The 20817-nt window shown below is 38.5% G+C and overlaps 1 protein-coding gene across 9 annotated transcripts in view; it reads left to right on the forward strand.

Annotated features, from left to right (window-relative positions):
* LOC122550015 (voltage-dependent L-type calcium channel subunit beta-2-like) overlaps nt 1-20817 on the forward strand; it is a 330466-nt gene that overhangs the window by 284084 nt on the left and 25565 nt on the right. For 7 of the 9 annotated variants that reach the window (XM_043690396.2, XM_087987371.1, XM_087987367.1 and 4 more), the window contains 4 exons: nt 2134-2256; nt 2355-2491; nt 5854-5930; nt 11817-11950. In XM_043690396.2, the coding sequence (XP_043546331.2) occupies nt 2134-2256; nt 2355-2491; nt 5854-5930; nt 11817-11950 (471 nt within the window). Of the gene's footprint in view, nt 1-2133; nt 2257-2354; nt 2492-5853; nt 5931-11816; nt 11951-12093; nt 12114-20817 lie in introns of all 9 variants that reach the window. The other 2 variants (XM_043690401.2, XM_043690404.2) reach the window with 1 other exon arrangement.

The raw sequence follows: 20817 nt of genomic DNA on the forward strand, positions 1-20817 counted from the left end.
CTACTCAATTCTTGTGTAAGATTCCACGAAACAAACTACTTCCCATACAATCCTGTCAAGTGTTATCACTAATCCTAGTATATCAATTGACAGAAATGGTTTTCAGGGAAAATCATGCTGAATGTTACACTGTGATAACATAATTCACTGTGTGGTGAATTATTTTTACATACTGTTTTCTGTTGTTTTTTGCTTGGGTTTAATGGTTTAAGTGAGCAGTTAAATGGGCTGTTCCAATAAGATTTGCCAATTTACTGTTGTTGTGCAGCAGTCACAAATTTTAATGCTTGAATGACACCTTCTTGGCAAAGTGGCTGTGTTTATCCAGTCTCAGCTGAACCACTGAGATGTAGCATTTAAAGTGAAATCCCCAAATTCTGCATTATGCTGGTGCCTGTTCCCTCAACATGTTTCTCTGAGATATGAAGTTTGAGATTGTACTCCAAACTGATACTTTTAATTCTACCAAAGCCACAGCTGTATGGAAACACTACTTTGTTTCGCTTCACAGAATGAAGTAATTTAGCTGATCGTAATCGTGATGCTGTTTGTATGAACTCATCCCTTTGCTTCTTATCCCCTATCATTGAGCTTCTAATATTGGTCCCACTTTTAGATTACCAAGCCACTACAATGGCAATGTCCCTACCTTTGGGCCTGGAGGCCTGGATACAAGTCCCACCTGTTCCAGGGATGTGTAATAACATTCCTGAACAGATTAATTAGAAAATAAAGGCTACAATGATTTCTGTCTCAACAACTGTCAGCAATAATTTATCTAACAACTCTGAAGAAGCAAACTTCTTCTGGCCTCTTTTCTCATTTTAAGTGAAATTTGCAAGTATTGCTTTGAGTCCCAGCAAGAGGAAATAGGCTTTCCTTATTTATGCTATGAAAATCTTGTTTAATCTTTTTAAAAAGTACATTGTGTCACCCATTTGTTCTAACTTGACAAAAACAATACCCATAGCACATTTGCATCTAAGGTTTGCCCTCCCCACTTGAAGGTATTAAATTAATTACTATTATGGGATATTTAAGATTCTGGTTGTAACCAAGCTGATGTCTTATTACATTTATTAGTACATCTTTGCTCTTTTCATCTGCTGTTTTAATAAAAACTCCTTAAAAGTGCAGGGAATAGTTTTCATTATCAAAGTGGGTGAAGCATTAGGAATTAGATTCATGTGGAAGATTACACATCATTTGAACACTTAATTTGTGTTTCTTTCCAGTGGCTCATCAAACTAAATGCATATTTAAACATATAGTAGTTTCCAATTAATGATAGTGAAGGGTGTAATATTTGGTCATTTTAAATCAGAAGATTTTAGCTTTGAAATGATCAAATCATGTTTTGAGGGAAAGTATAAATCTCCTCCGAAATATGAGTTTTTATTCCATTATCTTGCACTTGCAGAAGATCACTTAACCAGACTGTTTACACGTTGGAGGGCTCCATCGCACTGTTTTATCTTTCACTGTAAGTCATGAGGCTTCTTGCTGGAAGCAGAGAAGAATGTATCTCATGAAAGTTTCCTGTAAAAGACGATACTTTTGTGGCATGATTCCAGCTAGAAAAGGACTCTTGTTGAAAGCCATGTAACATATGCAACACTCCATCTTCAATCATTAAGGAAATACACAGCTCTGGCATCTATTTTAGGTATGTTTATGACATGGAAGGGCATAATATTATTGAGAACCAGGTGTCTCTGGATGCTGGATAGCAGAAAAAAAAGGAACAATCATTTAAAAATTAAACTGCTTTTATTTTCAACATTGGAAAATTGCTTGAATTTAATTCCAACTTATCAAAAATGAGTGAAAACAATTCTGAATACTTTTGTATTTAATGAAGTTGGCTTCCGTTGTAACAAATCAAATCCAGGCTGCAGAAATGGATTGCAGTGGAATCTGTTCCATATTATTTGAGGCAGTTTATGCATGCTGTAGCATAATGTTAAACTCTTATTCGGAAGCAAGTTTAAGATGTGGTAAATTTAATGCTTAGTGCACCAGCAGAGAGATTCTATTGAAAGGCGTCAGCCGAACATTGAACACATGCAGAGTTCTCCATGGTCTCAGTAAATCAGAAATATTTAATTCTAAAAGATTTTTTTTTCTTGGCAGACTAAACCTGTTGCATTCGCAGTACGGACAAATGTTGGCTATAGCGCTGCACTGGATAATGATGTTCCTGTCCCAGGCATGGCTATCTCATTTGAACCAAAGGATTTTCTACATGTCAAAGAAGTAGGTTTGATACACAGTGTAGCATTTAGCAAAGTTGATCTTAATCAATATGTGTACATATGTATTTACCTTTTTTCCTTATTTATTCCTACGTTTAGAAATTTAGCAATGATTGGTGGATAGGACGGCTGGTTAAGGAAGGCTGTGAAATAGGTTTCATCCCGAGTCCAGTCAAACTAGAAAACATGAGGTTCCAGAATGATCAAAAGGTGAAGCAAGGAAAATATCACTCCAGGTAAGTGGACAGAATGTGGAAGGTGCCCAGGACCAGCATGTGATAATTCAGATCTGATGAATAGAGCTGACTATTTATCTCTCTGTTTTGCTTTGTTGGATTAGTCAGCTTAGTCTGACAAAAAGCAGAAGAGAAAAGCTTGCAGCTGCCTCAGAAACAAAATGGTAGTGCTGAATAATTCCAACTCTGCTCAGGCTTGAAATCAGATTCCAAATCAGATTTATTAACTGTGCTGAGGACTGAATGTAGTTAAGGACCAAAAATAAAAAAGTAGGCTGGAATACTTTATTGAATGCTATTATTGACTTTTCATTTTTATTATAAATAAACACCTTCAGTGAAATTTAGAAGAATTGGAAATTATCAAATGAAGACTAGAGTCATGGTGATAAAAGGAAAATACAAATGAGTTTGCCGCAATATAACTAAGACTACTTATGGCAATTATAAATCAAACACATATTAAAATACTAGTAAACTTTTTTGAAGAAAGTACATCGAATTATATTGGTCTATACTTTGCTGGAGTGAAATATCTCATGATGTGTTAGATAAGTTAAAATTGTTTGTGCAGCTGTAGATTTAAGACTTTATCCACAAATTTCTTGCAAATGCAAACTAATATCATCACTCTGTTCTCAACTAAGCACCTAGAGTCATGGTGAACAATTAATCAAACAGTGTATCTCCTTAACTGTTTTAATTTAAAGAATGTGAACTATGAATTAGGAGTGGAAGTAGGCCATTCAGCCCCTCTAGCTTGCTGTGACATTTAATATGATCAACTGTGATCTGTTTATGGCCTCAAATCTATATTCCTGCCGACACATAATAACTTTAACTTCCTTGTTAATCTTTATATCCTCTTTATAAATTACTTGCTACTTTACTATCTTTATATTGTTGCTAAATTTGCTGATGATGCACTGAATCAGTTTAACTAAAGCCATTTATATAGATAGCAAATAATTGAAGTCCCAACACTGATCCCATGGCACACAATTGTCACATTCTGCTAACCTAAAAGGACCCATTTACACTTACCCTGTGTTTCACATTAGTTATCTAATGCTCTGTCCTAGCTAATATCTGACCTCCCCAACACCATGAACTCATATTTTGCATAGCAATCTTTCATATGATTTCTTGTCAGATGTTTTCTGAACTTTTTAGTAGACAACATTGATTGGTTCCCCTTTTATTTATGTTGCTTGTTACTTACTCAAGAAATTCTAATGAATTAGTCAAACATGTCTTTACTTTCACCTATTTTTCTAATCAACCCGTTCAGAGACGTTATTACACACCACTGGAACAGGTAGGACTTGAATCCCAGTCTCTTGGTCCAGGGGTAGGAACACTGCCCCTGCACCAAAAGAGGGCTCCATGACTTCCATTTCACAAGACTCTGCCTGCTTGCAATAAGATGTTCTAAGCATCCTGCTATAAGCTATTCATTAGTAGATTCTGGCATTTTCCCTTTGACAGATGTTAAGTTTGTCTGCAGTAGATTCTTGACATTTTCCAGTCTTTAATCAAGAACTTTATTCCTTGATGAAGATCTTTGTTATCAGTTCACTTTTTGTAAATATTGATTTACATCCTAACTCTAATCTTAACCCTAATCTCTGACCCCTTTTCTGACTATTGCAATTTAAATGATTATAATTTTCAAATTTACTCGTTCTGTACTGTCTTCTATGCATCTGTAAAACAATTGCTTGGATGGGTTAGCTTTCAATGAAAAGGAATCCCAGTTTCTCCAGTTTCTGTTTTAGAATTCAAACATCTAATACAGCGCTTTCCAAATATTTTCCCACTGTGATCTCATTTTGAAGCTTAATAATTATCGTCATCCCCCCTCATTGAGAAGGTTTGGACTTCAAAGAGATTCAGCTGTTTGGAAAAGGTTTCAGCGTGTGTAAAGCTGTTTTAACTTGGCTAGAGCTGCACAATGTCCATTGCTACCTCGGAGCTTACAATCCCAAAATTTCACCCCATGACCTTCAGTTGGGTCCCAACTCCCACTTGGGAAACCCTGATCTCATGTAATTTCACTTATTCATTAGGGAAGTTTCATCATTCTTAATGTTTTTCTTACCATGCCAAGGATAGCAGCTGATATGAAAATTAGACAGCAAATGTAATTATTTGCCTGCATGGGCAGTAATGCAAATAATGTATGTCTATAATTCAACTTGATAAGGAGACCAGCTGTAACACAGGATTCAAATTTTGGTATTCACTGTCAGAAAACTGTCATTGCTTAAAGTAAACTAATTGGTGCATCATGTAATCAAGAGCATAGATTAAAACAGTCATGCATAGGATGAAATGGAATAATCCTAACCAGGTGGGGAGGATAGCAGGAAAAGCTGCCTAACTGGGAATGCCACATGATAAAATAATTATAATTTTTTTGTTTTATTTGATTTACATCACACTTAGCCGAACATACCTATGCCAATGTTTGTGCTTCAGACAAATATTTTCTTCTGCTCTTTCCCATTTAATTGTCAGTATATTTTTCTGTTCTTTCTCATGTGCTTACCTAGCTGCTTGTTAAAGGTAGCTATGGTTTTTGCCCTGATTGTTGTAGAGAATTGCACATTCTATCCACTCCTCTTTCTTGATGAAGGAGCTTCTCCTTATTTTTAAAATTGATTTTATTTGTGAATATCAGCCATTTATGGCCCCCTAGTATTTGTATCCTCTACAAGTGGAACCACCTTCTTTATTCTACCCTGTCAAAACCTTTCATGATCTTCAAGGTCTTTAACAGGTCATGCCTCAGATTTGTTCAAGACAAGAATGTCCCAGTCTGTTTAATCATTCTTGATGAATATAACTTCTCAGTTCTGTATCTACCCTTGCAAATCTTTTTTATTCTTGAATTTTCTGAGTCCCCTACTACTCTCATCATTCAGAAATTATTTGATGAAAAGTATTTGTAGTACTATTAAGTGTAGTAGTAGCAGTAAAAATAAAAGTGTGGTGCTGGAAAAACACAGCAGGTCAGGCAGTATCCCAGGAGCAGGAGAATTGATGTTTCAGGCATAAGCCCTTCATAAGGAATCCTGATGAAGGGCTTACCCCAAAACGTCGATTCTCCTGCTCCTCGGATGCTGCCTGACCTGCTGTGCTTTTCCAGCACCACACTCTCAACTCTGATCTTCAGCACCTGCAGTCCTCACTTTGTCCTAGCAGTAAAAATAAGGGTGACAAACTATTCAGAATCTCTGGAACAGTTAAGCAGAGGATCTAAAGAATCAAAACTGATGGAAGTTGGTTACCTTTACTGTTGCTTAGTTATGTCATTGATTATAATATGATTACATTTGAATTGTATCTATCTCTTCTAGTAAATCAGGTGGAAATTCATCTTCTAGTTTAGGTGATGTGGTACCCAGTTCTAGGCGATCTACTCCTCCCTCTTCTGGTAAGTAGATTAACAAGTTCTCTCCTGACTGAATTATGCAAATATTGTAATTATTATTACAATTATTTATTGTTATGAATAGTATATTGCGTTATAGAGTTGTGTATGTTCTGAATGTTCTTCTGTATATATTCTGCATGTACAAGCAATGAGAGTATTTCATGCTGCTGATTAATATTTAAAGTAAGAACAACTTCCGCAAAGTCAACACTTAGGCAGGGCAACTTCTAAACCTTGGCCTTTCGAAACAAAACTGTATCATATAACTTCCCCCGTTAGCTGAGCACATCTGAACAAGAGGTAAAGCTGCTGCCCAGTGAGCCCTGTACCTTACATTGTTATCCCTGTGTGAACGCATGTCAGGATTGTTGTTGGTCAGTATCAGATTGAAATCTGTCACATAGCCTTCCTTAGTTCAGTGACATAGTTCAGCAACCTTTTTATGATTTAAGTTAATTCATACTAAGTGACATAGGATTTAGTTCTAACCAGAGAAATTTAATGTGTGAGTTGATTTACTGATTGTTGATTAGAGGAGGAGAGATCAGATTATATTTGAAGATCTGAAAGGTGATTGCTTTATTGAGGTTAATTAATCATTGTTAGACTACACAAATTCTGAAATGAAAACACTCCATTTCCTTTTGGTACTTAAAGTGAAGCTACAGTATGTTTTTGCCATTCAGGCTGGATATTCTTAACTTCGATGGCAGAAAGTTGAGGGTTAATATTTAGGAGCTTCTAAATTCAAGTAAAATTTGAAGATTATCTTGTCATGCACCTTAAAGTTTACACTTGCAGCTGATGATCACATAATGTCTTTTAACTGCACGTTGTTAACAGATTGTGAAATGCAGAACAATGTGACTGCTGAGAGCAACTTGGGTGATGTTCGCGTTATGTGTCACCATTACATTTAGCAAGATTTTTATGCTTCTTTTGTGGCTAATCTTGTTATTCATATCCTGAGTCCGTTTACAAAGTATTTAGTTATTACAATAGTTTTTTGCATTATTTTAATCAATATTGTTTTCTCTCCACACTCTGGTCTACACTTCATCTGGTGCATTCATTTTATTTCTTCATTCATTCTGAAAATCAGCTACCTCTGAGCTATAATTTCAGTGTGTAGATCATCTGGAGGTGACAACAGCAATACCATTCAGATATTTACTGGGGAGTACAGTGAGAGCTAAAATTCACTAACTTCAAGATGACTTCCAACTTCTCTGAGACTAACCAACTGCATTCCTCCAAAACTTCTGCAATTTTTGAATATTCAAGCTTAAAATCATGATTTCCTTTTTAAACTGATGGAATTATACCATAAAAGCGAATTAAAGGTTGTTAAACAATGCAATATTAATTTCTAAAATCTACAGAAAGACATTTATTACCAAAGCAGCAAGATGGTGGCTGGCTCCCTCTCTTCACCTGACGATTATCTCATTATTACCTAAATTCTCATGTCTACACAAATTGGTCTTGCAGTTGTTGCATTGCTCTACTCTTCACCATGGAGTTGCTCTTGCAGTAGCTTGGCACAAAGTTATTGCATAACTCTGAGCACCATTTGGCAGTAGAAACTGGCATTTAGCATCTTGCAACAAGACAGTATCTATGAAAACACATAAATGTTTGGGATGACCAAAGCTACAGCTTCCTTTTGATCATGTTTCCCGCAACAAAACAGATGTAATTTGCAAACTGTACTTCCTCCTTAATTGACCATCTTGGAGGAGATGATAATGACAGAGACAAACTCCGACAAGTTAGAAAAATTTCAGAATGCTAATGTAGTACAATTTATTATTTAACCTTGACTTGTGTTCAAATGATTGAAATTACAATGGACATTAAAAACATAGGAACCATAGTGTATTTATGCTTATCCCTTGTTGCCCAAAGGGCTTTTGCCCGAAACGTCAATTTTCCTGCTCCTTGGATGCTGCCTGGCCTGCTGTGCTTTTCCAGCACCACTCTAATCTAGGCCCTTGAGAAGGTGCTGATCAGCTGTCTTCCTGAAAGGCTGCAGTCTCTTTGGTACAGGTAGACCCAATATGTTGTTAGGAAGAGAGGTCCAGGATTTGGACCCAGTACCATTGAAGGACAGTGATATATATCCAAGTCAGGGTAGTGAGTGGCTTGAAGGAGAACTTGCAGTTGGTGGTCTTCCAATGTATCTGTTTCCTTTGTCCTTCTAGATAGTACTGCTAACATGTTTAGAAGGTGCACTTTAAGGAGCCTCAGTGAGTTGTTGCAATGTAACCTGCAAATGGTGCACACTGCTGCTGCTGAGCTTTGGTAGGGGAGGGAGTGAATGTTTGTGGATATGGTGCCAGTTAAGTGGGATGAAGTCGAGCTTTATCCGGGATAATGTCAAGCATCTTGTGTGTTACTAAAGCAGCACTGATCCAGACAAGTGTGAATATTGCACCTCACTCCTATGCCTTGTGCTTTGTATATGGTGGACAGACTTTGGGAAGTCAGGAGGTAAGTTATTCACTGCAGGATTCTGAGCCTCTGACCAGCTGTTGTAGCTACAGTATTTATTTGACTGCTTCTGTTCAGTTTATGGTTAATGATAGCTAGAAGGATATTGATAATTCAGATTCAATGATGGCAAAATCATTGACTGTTGCGATGTAATCATTAGATTCTCTTGTGTTGGAGATGGCTATTGACTGGCACTTCTGTGTAATGAATGTTACCTGCCATTTGTCAGCCCAAACCTGTATATTATCCAGGTGTGGCCTAATGATGGAAAGGTACCTTAATGTTTCCATAAAGTTCTATTTTGGAAATACTTAAGAATCACAGAGGGTAAAAATTCGGGTAGTTCAGGGCTTTCTCATTTCTAATACATCTTGTGTAATTAATTCACTTTCATGAATGATATAGGTAACTAAGGCTTGCCAATAAGCTTATCAGAATGAAACAAAGCAGAGGAATTGATGAAAGTCACTGGTCCAGAAGAGTTTAGCTGCATCCACCTGTGGTGCATTGCACATGGTCAAAATAATTAGCGATTCCTGAAGCCCTGGATGATCAAAAACATCCACTTCACATTCAAGTGTTTTCCTGTTTTGGTTTAGTGGAGCGAAACCTGCAGACTACCTTGTTCAGAAAGTCTCCACCGGAACAAACAACGGTCAGGCAGCTGATTGGCAGCTGGTGGGATTTCTACTGGAATTATGTTGCCTGACTAGGAATTCCCACCTGCTTGGAACTGACGGCTAGTCAATGGCCAACATTCCCAGAATTTGCCATGGTCTTTGCTGCTGATGGGACACCGCTGCCTGGAGTCCCAAATGGAGGATCAGAGCCAAGAAGAGGGGGCAGGGGGTTCTCAGAAACCACACCCCTTTCCTAGGTTGAATCCCGCAGTCTTGCAGAAATGAGTGACGACTGAGAGAATCTGCTACATGGTGAGAGCATGCACACTTTTTTTTATCATTTGCAAAAGCTGGCCATTTCTTGTCCGATGTGGAGATGCTGAGGCGTGATTAGACCTGAAAGCGCTTTAATTGCTGGCAATTCAGGAAAGTTGGCAGTGGGCCTTCCCATCCAGAACTCCATTTCTGAGTCGACTTACAGGGTTTTTTTGCCCTTCCCACCACCTTTTCCTTTGTCAAGTGGATAATCCCCACCCAACACTTAGCTCTATTGGCATTGGCAGTTGCATTGAATGCAATCATTTTTAGGGCCTGATTTTAACTGGGTGAAAGAGAAATAGTTTTGAGTGTATTAGCATTACATCTCTGGAGGATCATTATATTTTACAATTACTGTTTAGACCACTGTTCGAAATATGAATTTGATCAACAATAGTATTAGTATCCCTATTAAACATGGAGAGCCTGAGAATTGCTAAGTGTAGGACTAGGTAAAAACAATGACTGCAGGTGCTGGAAACCAGATTCTGGATTAGTGGTGCTGGAAGGGCACAGCAGTTCAGGCAGCATCCGAAGAGCAGTAAAATCATGCATCTGAATTATTTGTATCCGTTTGACGCCTGCATCCTGAAATGGAAATATGAGCAGGGTGTCAGAGGAGTTTGGTAATTGGATGCACAGATATACAACCACTTGGTTTGACATTATTTCTTGAAGATTAAATTGTAACTGTGTGTGGTAATAAGAAATAGATTTTCAGCTGAGTGTGAACAGATGGCAATGAAGCATGGTTAGAACAATTTCTCTGCAAGTGCTCCTTAAAGTCTTCCCACTACTTCATGATATATCGCCTTATGTTTAATTACAAAGAAAAAAAATGAATTGGGCTTTTGACTGACAGTCTGTAGACCTGAATCTTCCCTCAGGAAGCCTGACAGAGCTTAAGACCCTGTCTGTTAAAGAGCCATGATTGCCTGGGCTGGCAGTGCCCTAGAAGGATATTTAACTCATGAACTGAGGTGGGAGAAAGTGAGGACTGCAGATGCTGGAGATCAGAGTTAAAAAGTGTGGTGCTGGAAAAGCACAGCTGATCAGGCAGCATCCAAGGAGCAGGGGAGTCGATGTTTCGACCATAAGCTCTTCATTAGGAATTCCTGATGCTCGAAACGTTGACTCTCCTGCACTTCGGATGCTGCCTGACCAGCTGTGCTTTTTCAGCACTACACTTTTTGACCACGAATTGAGGCCTTGAGGGGAGAGAAACACAACAGCATAATAACAAGTCAAATGTCTTACCCTGGGAATCTTCACCATCTGTTCTACTTGCTGTTTCTGCCACTTTTCCACCAATGCAAAAACCATCATTTTCCAGCCCTCTCTATTTCTGGCAAAGAGTCATTACACTTGAAATGTTAACTCAGTTTCTCTTTCCACAGATGTTGTCAGATCTGCTCAGTTTCTTCATTTCTTTCTGTTTTTATTACATTTAATACATCATTTAAACAAAAGTGATATCCAAAATTAATAGATTTACAGATTAACATCATTATTTATGAACATATACTGGAAATAAAATGTCAATTTGCTATCCTCCCCCATGCATTCAACGTGGTGAAGGAGTGTTCAAGGCCCCACCGTCTTCCTGCCTCCACCCTAATTAAAGCTTGTGAAAGGATTTCCTGCCCCACTGTCAACTGGACACCAAAGCAGGCAATTAAATTAAAAAATACTAAACTTGATTAACTTGTCCTGCTTCTATTGTTTTCAACCAATAATGGTCAGGGGCCTCGCTGTGTGTGAAACCTGAGGCTGTTTGTCGGATTCGTGTTCCATTAAGGGACCTGTACGAGCACAGGACACTGCTGGCTGTCCAGCCAATGAGCAAGACCCCAACCATATCCAGTAAATGTTGTGCCACAATCTTATCTCCAGCCTGCATCTTCTCTTTGTATTATTGATCATGGTGATTTTTGTGTTGGTGAATGAGGTTCATCATTATCCATGAAAACCAGTGGTGTAGTTGTTGCAGGAAAATATTTATGGAAACTGAACAATCTTTATCTGAATCCAACATAAACAGACAGAGGTATTGGGTGGTGATAGAAGTCTCATAGATTATTTCACATTTAAATCTTGTGACTTTTAATAAACTTGCCAATTGAGTTTATGTTTATAGATTGCAACTGAACATTCAAGTGAGTTAACTGTTGTTATGATTCAGTGAATCTTATTTTTCTGCAGAGAATTTATTTACTTTTATTTCACAGATTAAAGTTCCTAGTATTTATGGCATAACTCAATGTTTGTCTCTTGTTTTACATTTGGCACAAATAGATATGTTGTCTTTGAGTTCCTTTTATTTATAGTTTGTGCATTGCCATTACTTTACTTTATATGTGATTCTACTTTTTTTAAATTATTCCCATTCATTCAACTCCTGTTTTCCTTCCTTTCCCTCGACCTGGTGCCCTGGACCTATCTGCCTATGTAGCATTTGATTTAGATGCCAGTGGCTTAGATGCAGAAGACAATGACTCCCCAGCAAATCACCGCTCCCCTATAGCCAGTGTAAACAGTCTAACGTCTCCCCAGTCTAAAGAGAAAAGAATGCCCTTTTTTAAGAAGGTAACCATACTTCCTAAACTGCAGTCTGTTGCACGTGCTAGCCAGCAGTATGTCACTGAATAAGTCTTGTATTTGTTCGTGTCCTGTGAAAAGCCAATAACATGCATGCTCTGTTATTCTTGTTTTTCTCAATGCTTCTATAGCTAAACAGAAGCAGAAATCGGTAAGTCTATATTGTTAAATGTGGTCCTGCCCATTGCATAATTAGCATTGAAATCTTCAGCACGATCAGTGTGGAAACATTTTTATTTCTTTAAAAATGAGTGAGTGATTGCCTTTCATGACTTAAATGTGTAGAAATTCAGATTTGATTAGTTGTAAAGCATGCTGAAGGAACTCCTCACAGAGCTAACTATATATGCATAAGAATTCAAGAAATCTTGCTAATTATGCCATTGGGACATTCCCTGCTACCTAGCGTCAGGACAACAGGACTATCAGTATTGTTTAAGCTTGTTCAGTACTTGGTGTAAACTTTGGTTAGTATGGAGGGGGGAAGGGAAAGAATATTTTTTCAGATTGGCTGTTGTCACTGTGCTTTGGCTTTATTTGGATGTTAAGTTGCGTTGTAATGATGCTTTGTGTTGTTGCTTTGCTGTTTGGCTTGATTTCTCATGCGATGGGAGAATGGAGTTGTGTTTGGTTTGTTGGTCATATGGATATTTTTGTAACTTTGGAAATAAATGTATTACAAAATAAGTGAGAGTGTGGAGGAAAATAGAAACACTGAAAATCTACAAAATAAAGACAGGAGATGTGTAGCTCCACATGAAAAGTCATCTTAACATTTGAAAAGAAAGTAGACACATGAATGTTTTGGACAAAGGCCATTAAAGTGATATTTTTTTAAAAAGTTATTTATTTAATTACACTATCTGTCGTCACAACAGGCACCTGGCTTTGATGTGACAGTATATATGGTAATGAGTATTTGCTGGTAAATTGACTGGCTTTTTTTGAAACTGTCAATTTGAAATGTGTTATTGCATTCTATGCATGTTAAGTAATAAGAAGTTTATTTCTAATTGAATCAGGATTGTAAAAGAAATTTTCATAGAAATACAACTGAATGGTATTTTCTTTGAGCTGCTTAATATTACACAATGATCTCTTTAGAATGAAAAGCTGTGACATGTTCACTGAATTCTGTATAATTATCTTAAAATAATTTAGAGGTACTAATCTTGGTTCATTTGCCACGTTGCTTAAATTTAGGGTCATGGCAGGCAATGCAGACTGATTAATAAAGCTAGACTTCCTTCTTATTTAAAAAAAAATGAATAATTGTAACTGTGAGATAAATTTATAGCAGGGTTACAGTTGTTTCTGCCTGAATAAATTTGCCTCATTTTACTGTTAACCCAAATTCATACAATACTATTCTATACAGAAATTACAGAAGTGAGACAATAAAACCATTGTTGAAATATTAAATTAATCTGGAAAGGAAAATTCTTAATAGCAGCTGAAGTTTTTGAAGTACTATTTAATGAAGTATTCAATCTCTTTTTTTATACTTTCCACTATAAAGGTGTTTGCAGTTTTGTGTACTACAACGTGCTGTCAGTATGGAAGAAAACAGCTTGCATTGTAGCAGAACTTGTAATACAGATACAACAAAAATAAACTCAACACATTCACAGCAGACACCTGAAGTTTGTGGGGAACAAAACATGACTATGCAACCATTTGTTTTCTTTATTCGTAGGTTGTGGGTGTTGCTGGCTGGGCCAGCATTTACTCCCCTTCCCTATTTGCCCAGTAGGAGGTGGTGGTGAGCTATCACCTTTAGCCATTACAGTCAGTAAGGTGTAGGGACGTGCACAATGCTACTGACAATGGAGTTCCAGGACTTTGATCAAGTGATATTGAAGGAATAGCAACATAGTTGCAAGTCTGGATGGTGTCTGTGACTTGAAAGCGAACTTAGTATAGTTCCCATACATCTGCTGCCCATCAGGAAAGTAGTTGCAAAGGGGACGTACAGAGGCACCGAAGCGATTTAGATTGATTGAGTGAGCGGACAAAGATCTGCCAAATGGAGTATGATAAGGGAAAATGTCAAATTTTGGCAGGATGAATAAATAGAAAAGCATTGTCTAAAAGATGAGAGACCTGGGTGTGTTAGTGCAGGAATTGCAAAGAGTTAGAATGCAGATAACAAGTAATCTGGAAAGCTACCAGAATGTTGTTTATTACAAGGGTAATTGAATACAAAAAAAATGGAGGTTGTGTCTCAGTTATACAGGACACATCTGGAGTGTCGCTAAATATTTTTCTCTTCATTTAAGGAAGGATGTAAATACATTGAAAGCAGTTTAGAGAAGAGTTACTCAACTCATACCTGGAATGGGTGGATTGTCTTATGAGGACAGGTTAGACAGATCATGTGTGTATCTATTTAGGGTATAGAAGAATAGAGTGCAACTTGATCGAAGCATGTGTGATCCTCGGGGGTCTTGAGGTGGATCTGAAAATGATGTTACCTCTTGTGGGAGAAACTAGAAATCAGGGACATTGTTTAAAAAAAAAGGGTTATACATTTAAGAGGAAATTTTCTTTTGTAGGTGCCTTCCTGAAGAGGAAACAAAAGCCGAGTCTTTGAATATTTTTAAGGAAGTGGTAAATAGATTCTTGAAAAGTAAGGGGGGCATGGAGGTGAGCGGTTACTGGTGTTAGGCATGAATGTGGAGAAACCAAAATAGCCTTGAACTAACTGAATGGTGGAACTAGCTCGAAGGTCCAATTGATCTATTCCCAAGCCTTGGAATTCATGCATCTATTCCTTTTCCTAGAGCATAATTTGAATGTTTGTATCATGATTCCTGGGTATGTTCAGTCTCACTGGTAGGACAGATGTACCAGAGGTGGCAACAGAGACATATAATCAGATGGGAGTTGACCTGCAAGCCCTCAACATTAATTTTAGACATTAAGGCAAGCATAAATGAGGACAAGAGGGAAAAACTGGAAGAATAGATCAGTAATATTTGTCCACAAATTCTTGAGAGTTAATTCTTGCTGATCAGAAAGTTTCTTCCTGGTTTCCCTTTTCCAAATGCTTCCACTGGTTTCCAGTAGGCACAGGGTTACTGTTTGACTCTTAAAATATCTCTGATTTATCAATTAAAGTTTATAGATTACTGCAATTCTAAAGGAAGGAATAACTTACCCACAGTAGGTTATTGTACAAAATGCAGAGGGATTGAGAGTGATTTTAGCGGTTTGGATCATAAGTTGGCAGCTGAAAGAAGACAGAGGGTGATGGTTGATGGGAAATGTTCATCCTGGAGTTCAGTTGCTCGTGGTGTACGGCAAGTGGAGCCACTGCTGTTTGTCATTTTTATAAATGACCTAGATGAGGGCGTAGGAAGATGAGCTAGTAAATTTGTGGATGACAGTAAGGTTGATGGAGTTGTGGATAGTGCCGGAGGATGTTGCAGGTTACAGAGTGACATAGATCAGCTGCAAAATTGGGCTGAGAAGGGGCAAATGGAACTTAATGCAGAAAAGTGTGAGGTGATTCACTTTGGAAGGACTAACAGGAACGCAGAGTACTTGGCTGTGTAGATGAGCAGCGAGATCTTGGTGTCCATGTACATAGATCCCTGAAAATTGCCACCAGGTTGATAGGGTTGTTAAGAAGGCATATGGTGTGTTAGCTTTTATTGGTAAAGGCATTTAGAGCCATGATGGTCATGTTGCAGGTGTACAAAACTCTGGTGCGGCCACACTTGGAGTATTGAGTACAGTTCTGGTCACCGCATTATAGGAAGGATGTGGAAGCGTTGGAAAGGGTTCGGAGGAGATTTACTAGGATGTTGTATGGGAGGGAAGGTTTTATGAGGAAAGGCTAAGGGACTCGAGACTGTTTTAGTTAGCGAGGGGGTTGAGAGGTGATTGAGACATACAAGATAATCAGAGGGTTAGATAGGATGGACAGTAAGACCCTTTTTCCTCTGATAGTGATGGCAAGTATGAGGGGTCATAGCTTTAAATTGAGGGGTGATAGAATAGGACAGATGTCAGAGGTTCTTTCTTTACTCAGGGGCGTGGAACGTGCTGCCTGCAAAAGTAATAGACTCACCAATCTTAAGGGCATTTAAGTAGTCATTGGATAAACATATGGACGAGAATGGAATAGTGTAGGATAGATGGGCATCAGATTGGTTCCACAGGTTGGCACAACAGTGAGGGCAGAAAGGCCTGTACTGTGCTATAAAGCTCTATGTATGTTCTAACTGTTTTTCTTCAGGCTGAAAGAGAGTTTTGACTGGAGAGAAAGGAGAGACTGCTTCTAAGCTGGTGGAGATCAAAACCTTTTTCTGCAACTTATTTCTATCCTCAAGCTGTTCAGTTACCTGACAACTAATTACTCCACCCTTGTCATTAATAAATGGCCAATAGTCCATAGATCAATCAACCTCTTGTTGCCAACCAGAGCTGCATCTGCTTACAGAAACACCTTGGCTCCTTTTATCTGCAAGCACTTCAATTGCTGCTTGTTCAAACAGCTATTTCCAATGCTTGCCAAGAGTGGTAAGTTATTTGCTTTCAAATCATACAGCCATCTTTTCAAAACACTGCTTTTAAAATAGTTGTTTCTCATTTCAGTCCATAATTTTAAAAAAATACAAGATGAAAAGAGCATTGTTGCTCCTGACGTATGAACACCACATGGATGAAGCATTAAGGGTAACTGGGGCACACTATTACCTCTTGGTGGAGTTCTCCCTTATTACCAAGTGTGGCTCGGCAGCACCACTATTGACCACGTTGGGCCAGTTAAAGAAGAAAGCTGTTAGACTATCTATGGCAGGTGATTTGGAAATCAGTAAGAGAATAAATTCCACTTGACCTCACCAATCTAACTGTGGCAAAGTCATCTGTGTGACAGTGTTGGCATGTGTGACCAATGCACATTCCTTCTAGAGCTGAAGCTCCGCAGTCACATTGAGGATAACCTCCATTGTTACATGTAACACTGATGTGCAAAATGGAATTGATTTCAAATTAATCTAACAGTTCCCAATTTGGCATCTTGGAGGCACTGTGGGTCACCATCAGCAACAGAATTGTATTCAACTACAATCTATAACCTCAAGTTCCAGTATATCCCCCATCTACCATTACAACCAAGCTGGATGGACTGTCTCTGGTAGAATAGATGGGCATACCAAGAGCAGCAGCTGACATAACCAGGACATGAAGTGCCAACTTGGTGATGCTACCACACAGGATAACTTGGTGATGCTACCACACAGGATAACTTGGTGATGCTACCACACAGGATAACTTGGTGATGCTACCACACAGGATAACTTGGTGATGCTACCACACAGGATAACTTGGTGAGGCTACCACACAGGATAACTTGGTGATGCTACCACACAGGATAACTTGGTGAGGCTACCACACAGGATAACTTGGTGATGCTACCACACAGGATAACTTGCATGCCAAACAGCAGAAGCAGAGTGTGACAGGTAAAATTAAGCAACCACATAACAAAGTTCAATTCTGACGTTTGCAATCCTACCACATTCAGTGCTCCTGGAAAATTAAACAACTCACTAGAGGAGAAGGTTCTGCAAATATCACAATCCTAAATAATGGGCTAGCCCAGCATGTGGATAGGTAAGGCTAACTGACCTTCAGCTGGATCTGACATTGGCATGATCCATTTTAGCCTCCGTCTGTGGTCCCCGCCATCATAAATGCCAGTCAGCCGATTTGTATTGTAACAAGAAATATCAATGTAAACAATATAAAATAGTGATCTTCCTGGATCTTCCTGCTAGTGGAAGTGGAGATAAAATGCAAGAAGTCATTTCTGACTCCAGTAAAAATTTATTGTGAATACAAGACAGAACTCATCAGCTGAGCCTGAAGATGTACAAGAAAATATAACAATTAAAGATGCCCAAAGTTAAATATATAGGTCATGTACTGAAACAAAAGATCTTCACCTGGATTTCGAAAGCTGAGAGTTGAAACAGCAATGCAACAACCACAGATGTAAAACTGAACTTTTGGATTTGCCAACTACTTTCCAAATAAGCTGTGTTATTAGGGCATGCAATGAGAACCAGCATTCACTGCAATCAAGCAACTAATGATAGCCATGCCAAGGCTGGAATACTATGAAATTAATGAAGTCACCCTGCTGTGTGATGCCAATGAACCAAGACTTGGAGAAGCTTGGAGCAACAAGGCCAACTGGTTACATTTCTAGGGCATTAACACAAATGAAGTGACATTATGTTTAAATCTAAAAAGAGTGCCTGGCCATTATCTTTGTAAACATTTTCATCAATACCTACTTGGAGACAAAGTGACAGATGAGTCCAATCACAAACCACTTCAGTATTTTCCTCAAATGGTTACTATTTGCTCCAAACAGTCTTCAAAGAGATAGCATTAAAAGGAAAGGAAGCAGTTGTGCTGCACTGACATGCTGCTCAGAACACCTCTCCCAGTTTCAGAAAGTGGAGAATACTGTGCCAGAATGTGAAATCTTCCAGATCCAATGTGAAGCTTGTCAGCTGTGGAAGTCACCAACACAACAGGGACATTCATTATAATAGACAAGTGCCTTGCTGAAATTAAGCAAACTACCCAAACGGTTGCAACTCTCCAAGTGTTGCAAGAAGTAATTCTGAAAGGATGGTCCTAAAGGATTGGGAACATACCTGATACTATAACAGTATATTGGGTGTACATAGATAAATTAGCAACCCATGATGGCATATTATATAAACAAAATAGTCATTATCCTGAATGAGTAGTCATTATCCTGGAGGAGAGATGCTAAAGCATATCCATGCAAACTGCCAAGGAATCCAGGTTAAGTCTAAGGCAGGCAAAAGATGTGTTCTGCTGGTTAAACATGAACAAAAGGGTAAAAAAAAACCTTATCAGCCAGAGCAGGGCTTGTAATGAGACCCAAGCTAAGCACAATTCAGAACCACTGACAACACATGATATCCCTGATAGGATAGATAGTTGCAGAACTTATTGTGTTGTTACCATAGACTTCTATTCGGGTTACTTGTGGACTGGCTGACCTCAGTAAATCCCGCTGAGATTAGCAGATGCCTAAAAGCGTAAATCAGACATTATGATGTTTTGACAATCGCCCTCAATTCACAAATGAAGAATCCAATCACTTCATGAATGGTTTGGGAATTAAACACCATAAACCATCTCCTCAGTGTCCCTATCAATTGGAAAGTCTGAAGTGGCAATGAAGATCGTCAAAGGAATCAAGCAAATCCCACACAACGTACATAAGGCAGTCCTCGAATGGAGAAACACACCTACTAAAGGAATAGAGAGTAGTTCAGTACAAAGACTGCTATACTGTACAGTCCACAGGTAACCATTAGACTCAGAAGTTTACAGAAACCCAATAACTGAAATGGAACAATAACCTTATAATGGCAAAATCAATAGAATGGCAGCCTACAACATGCATACCATACCGTGAAGAGAACACCACAACTTAGACTATGCATTTGCTGAGGCTGATAAAAGTAACAAACTGCTGATATATGAAAACCGTTCATATTGAAATATTGAATAAATTAGGTAACTCGCGGTCACAACTAGTGCATGAGCATTGTTTATTTTGTTTTGTTGTTTGTTGGGAAGAAGGGGATATTTGGATTGGAATGCGATCATGTACAAATATCCTTCTTGGTCTATGTGACCTCTCTCATGCATTGTCATACTGGAATCAGCCATTTTCCAGACATTTCAATAAAGATTCTGTCTATTTTGTTGTCTGATGAGACTAAATAGAAATGCTGCTCAGGCCAGGTTCTTGGACTGGCAAACTCTAGTTTCTTATTTCAGTTCTTTTACTTCCACCTTGTTATATAGACAGCAATATGATTCTGGTTTGTGGTCTTCATGATTTGTGCTGTGAGGGGCTGAGGAACAGCTGATCAGTGTCACAGTTCCAGGCTCTTTTTAGTCAGTATTAGCCATTAGCCACCTAATGAGGAAAAGTTTCCCACTCCCCCCACTTCTTAGCATTCAGACGGAAGCCTATTCCTAATGCCTTATGCTCGAATTAAAGGCAGAGTGCATTTTTGGCTTCAAAATGTATCTAACACAGAATCCACTTCCTCGTGGCCTTGAAGTGCTATAATTTAAGCCCTTGCTGTGCCACATGCAAAACTGTATTGTAGAAATCAAAAACAGCCTGAATATGTTTATATGTTCAGTGTCAACTGCATCTGAACAAGTAATTGACCAGCAAACTAAAGAGAGTTTTCACTTATGGGAGCTGTTTGAGTTTAGGCAAAATTAAAATGATATTCTGTGAATACCAGTGCAGCAAAATCAAATTGCGCCATTCACTGAATGATACATGTGATTTTTGTTTTAGTTTCAGTTGTTGAAATTGTGGAAAATATTTGAGTACTTAGTTGTTTCTCTGTGTAACTTTATTTTTGTGTTTCAGAACAGGATTTACCCTGTGAGCTTCAGGCCCCTGCTATCAGATCCAAATGAGGGTCAGAAGCATCCCATGAATTAGTGGCCAGAGAACAGGTTTGCTGTCCAGTGAAGGATTGTAGATAGGCTCCCAATGCTATTGCTTGACAGTGACTAGCCCTAGTGCTTCCCCCTCCTACCTCCGCGAACTGACACGGTAATGGAATGGAACCAAGGAACCAGCCCTCCTCTGTGCCCAACTTCATTGAGGCTTGAATATCCTGCCCTTGCCTTTGAAGATTAGAATGTTCTCTTTGGGCTTCTTATGATACTCAGAATCAGGGCGGTTACATTAGTCATTGCAATTTATAGAATATAGCATACTCAATGAAATTAAAATGAGAAATATTTGAGTGCATGCAATG

This window comes from Chiloscyllium plagiosum, unplaced genomic scaffold, assembly GCF_037043375.1.
Source record: "Chiloscyllium plagiosum isolate Xiang-an unplaced genomic scaffold, Cpla_swu_hap1 HiC_scaffold_5, whole genome shotgun sequence".
NCBI classification, from domain to species: Eukaryota; Metazoa; Chordata; class Chondrichthyes; order Orectolobiformes; family Hemiscylliidae; genus Chiloscyllium; species Chiloscyllium plagiosum.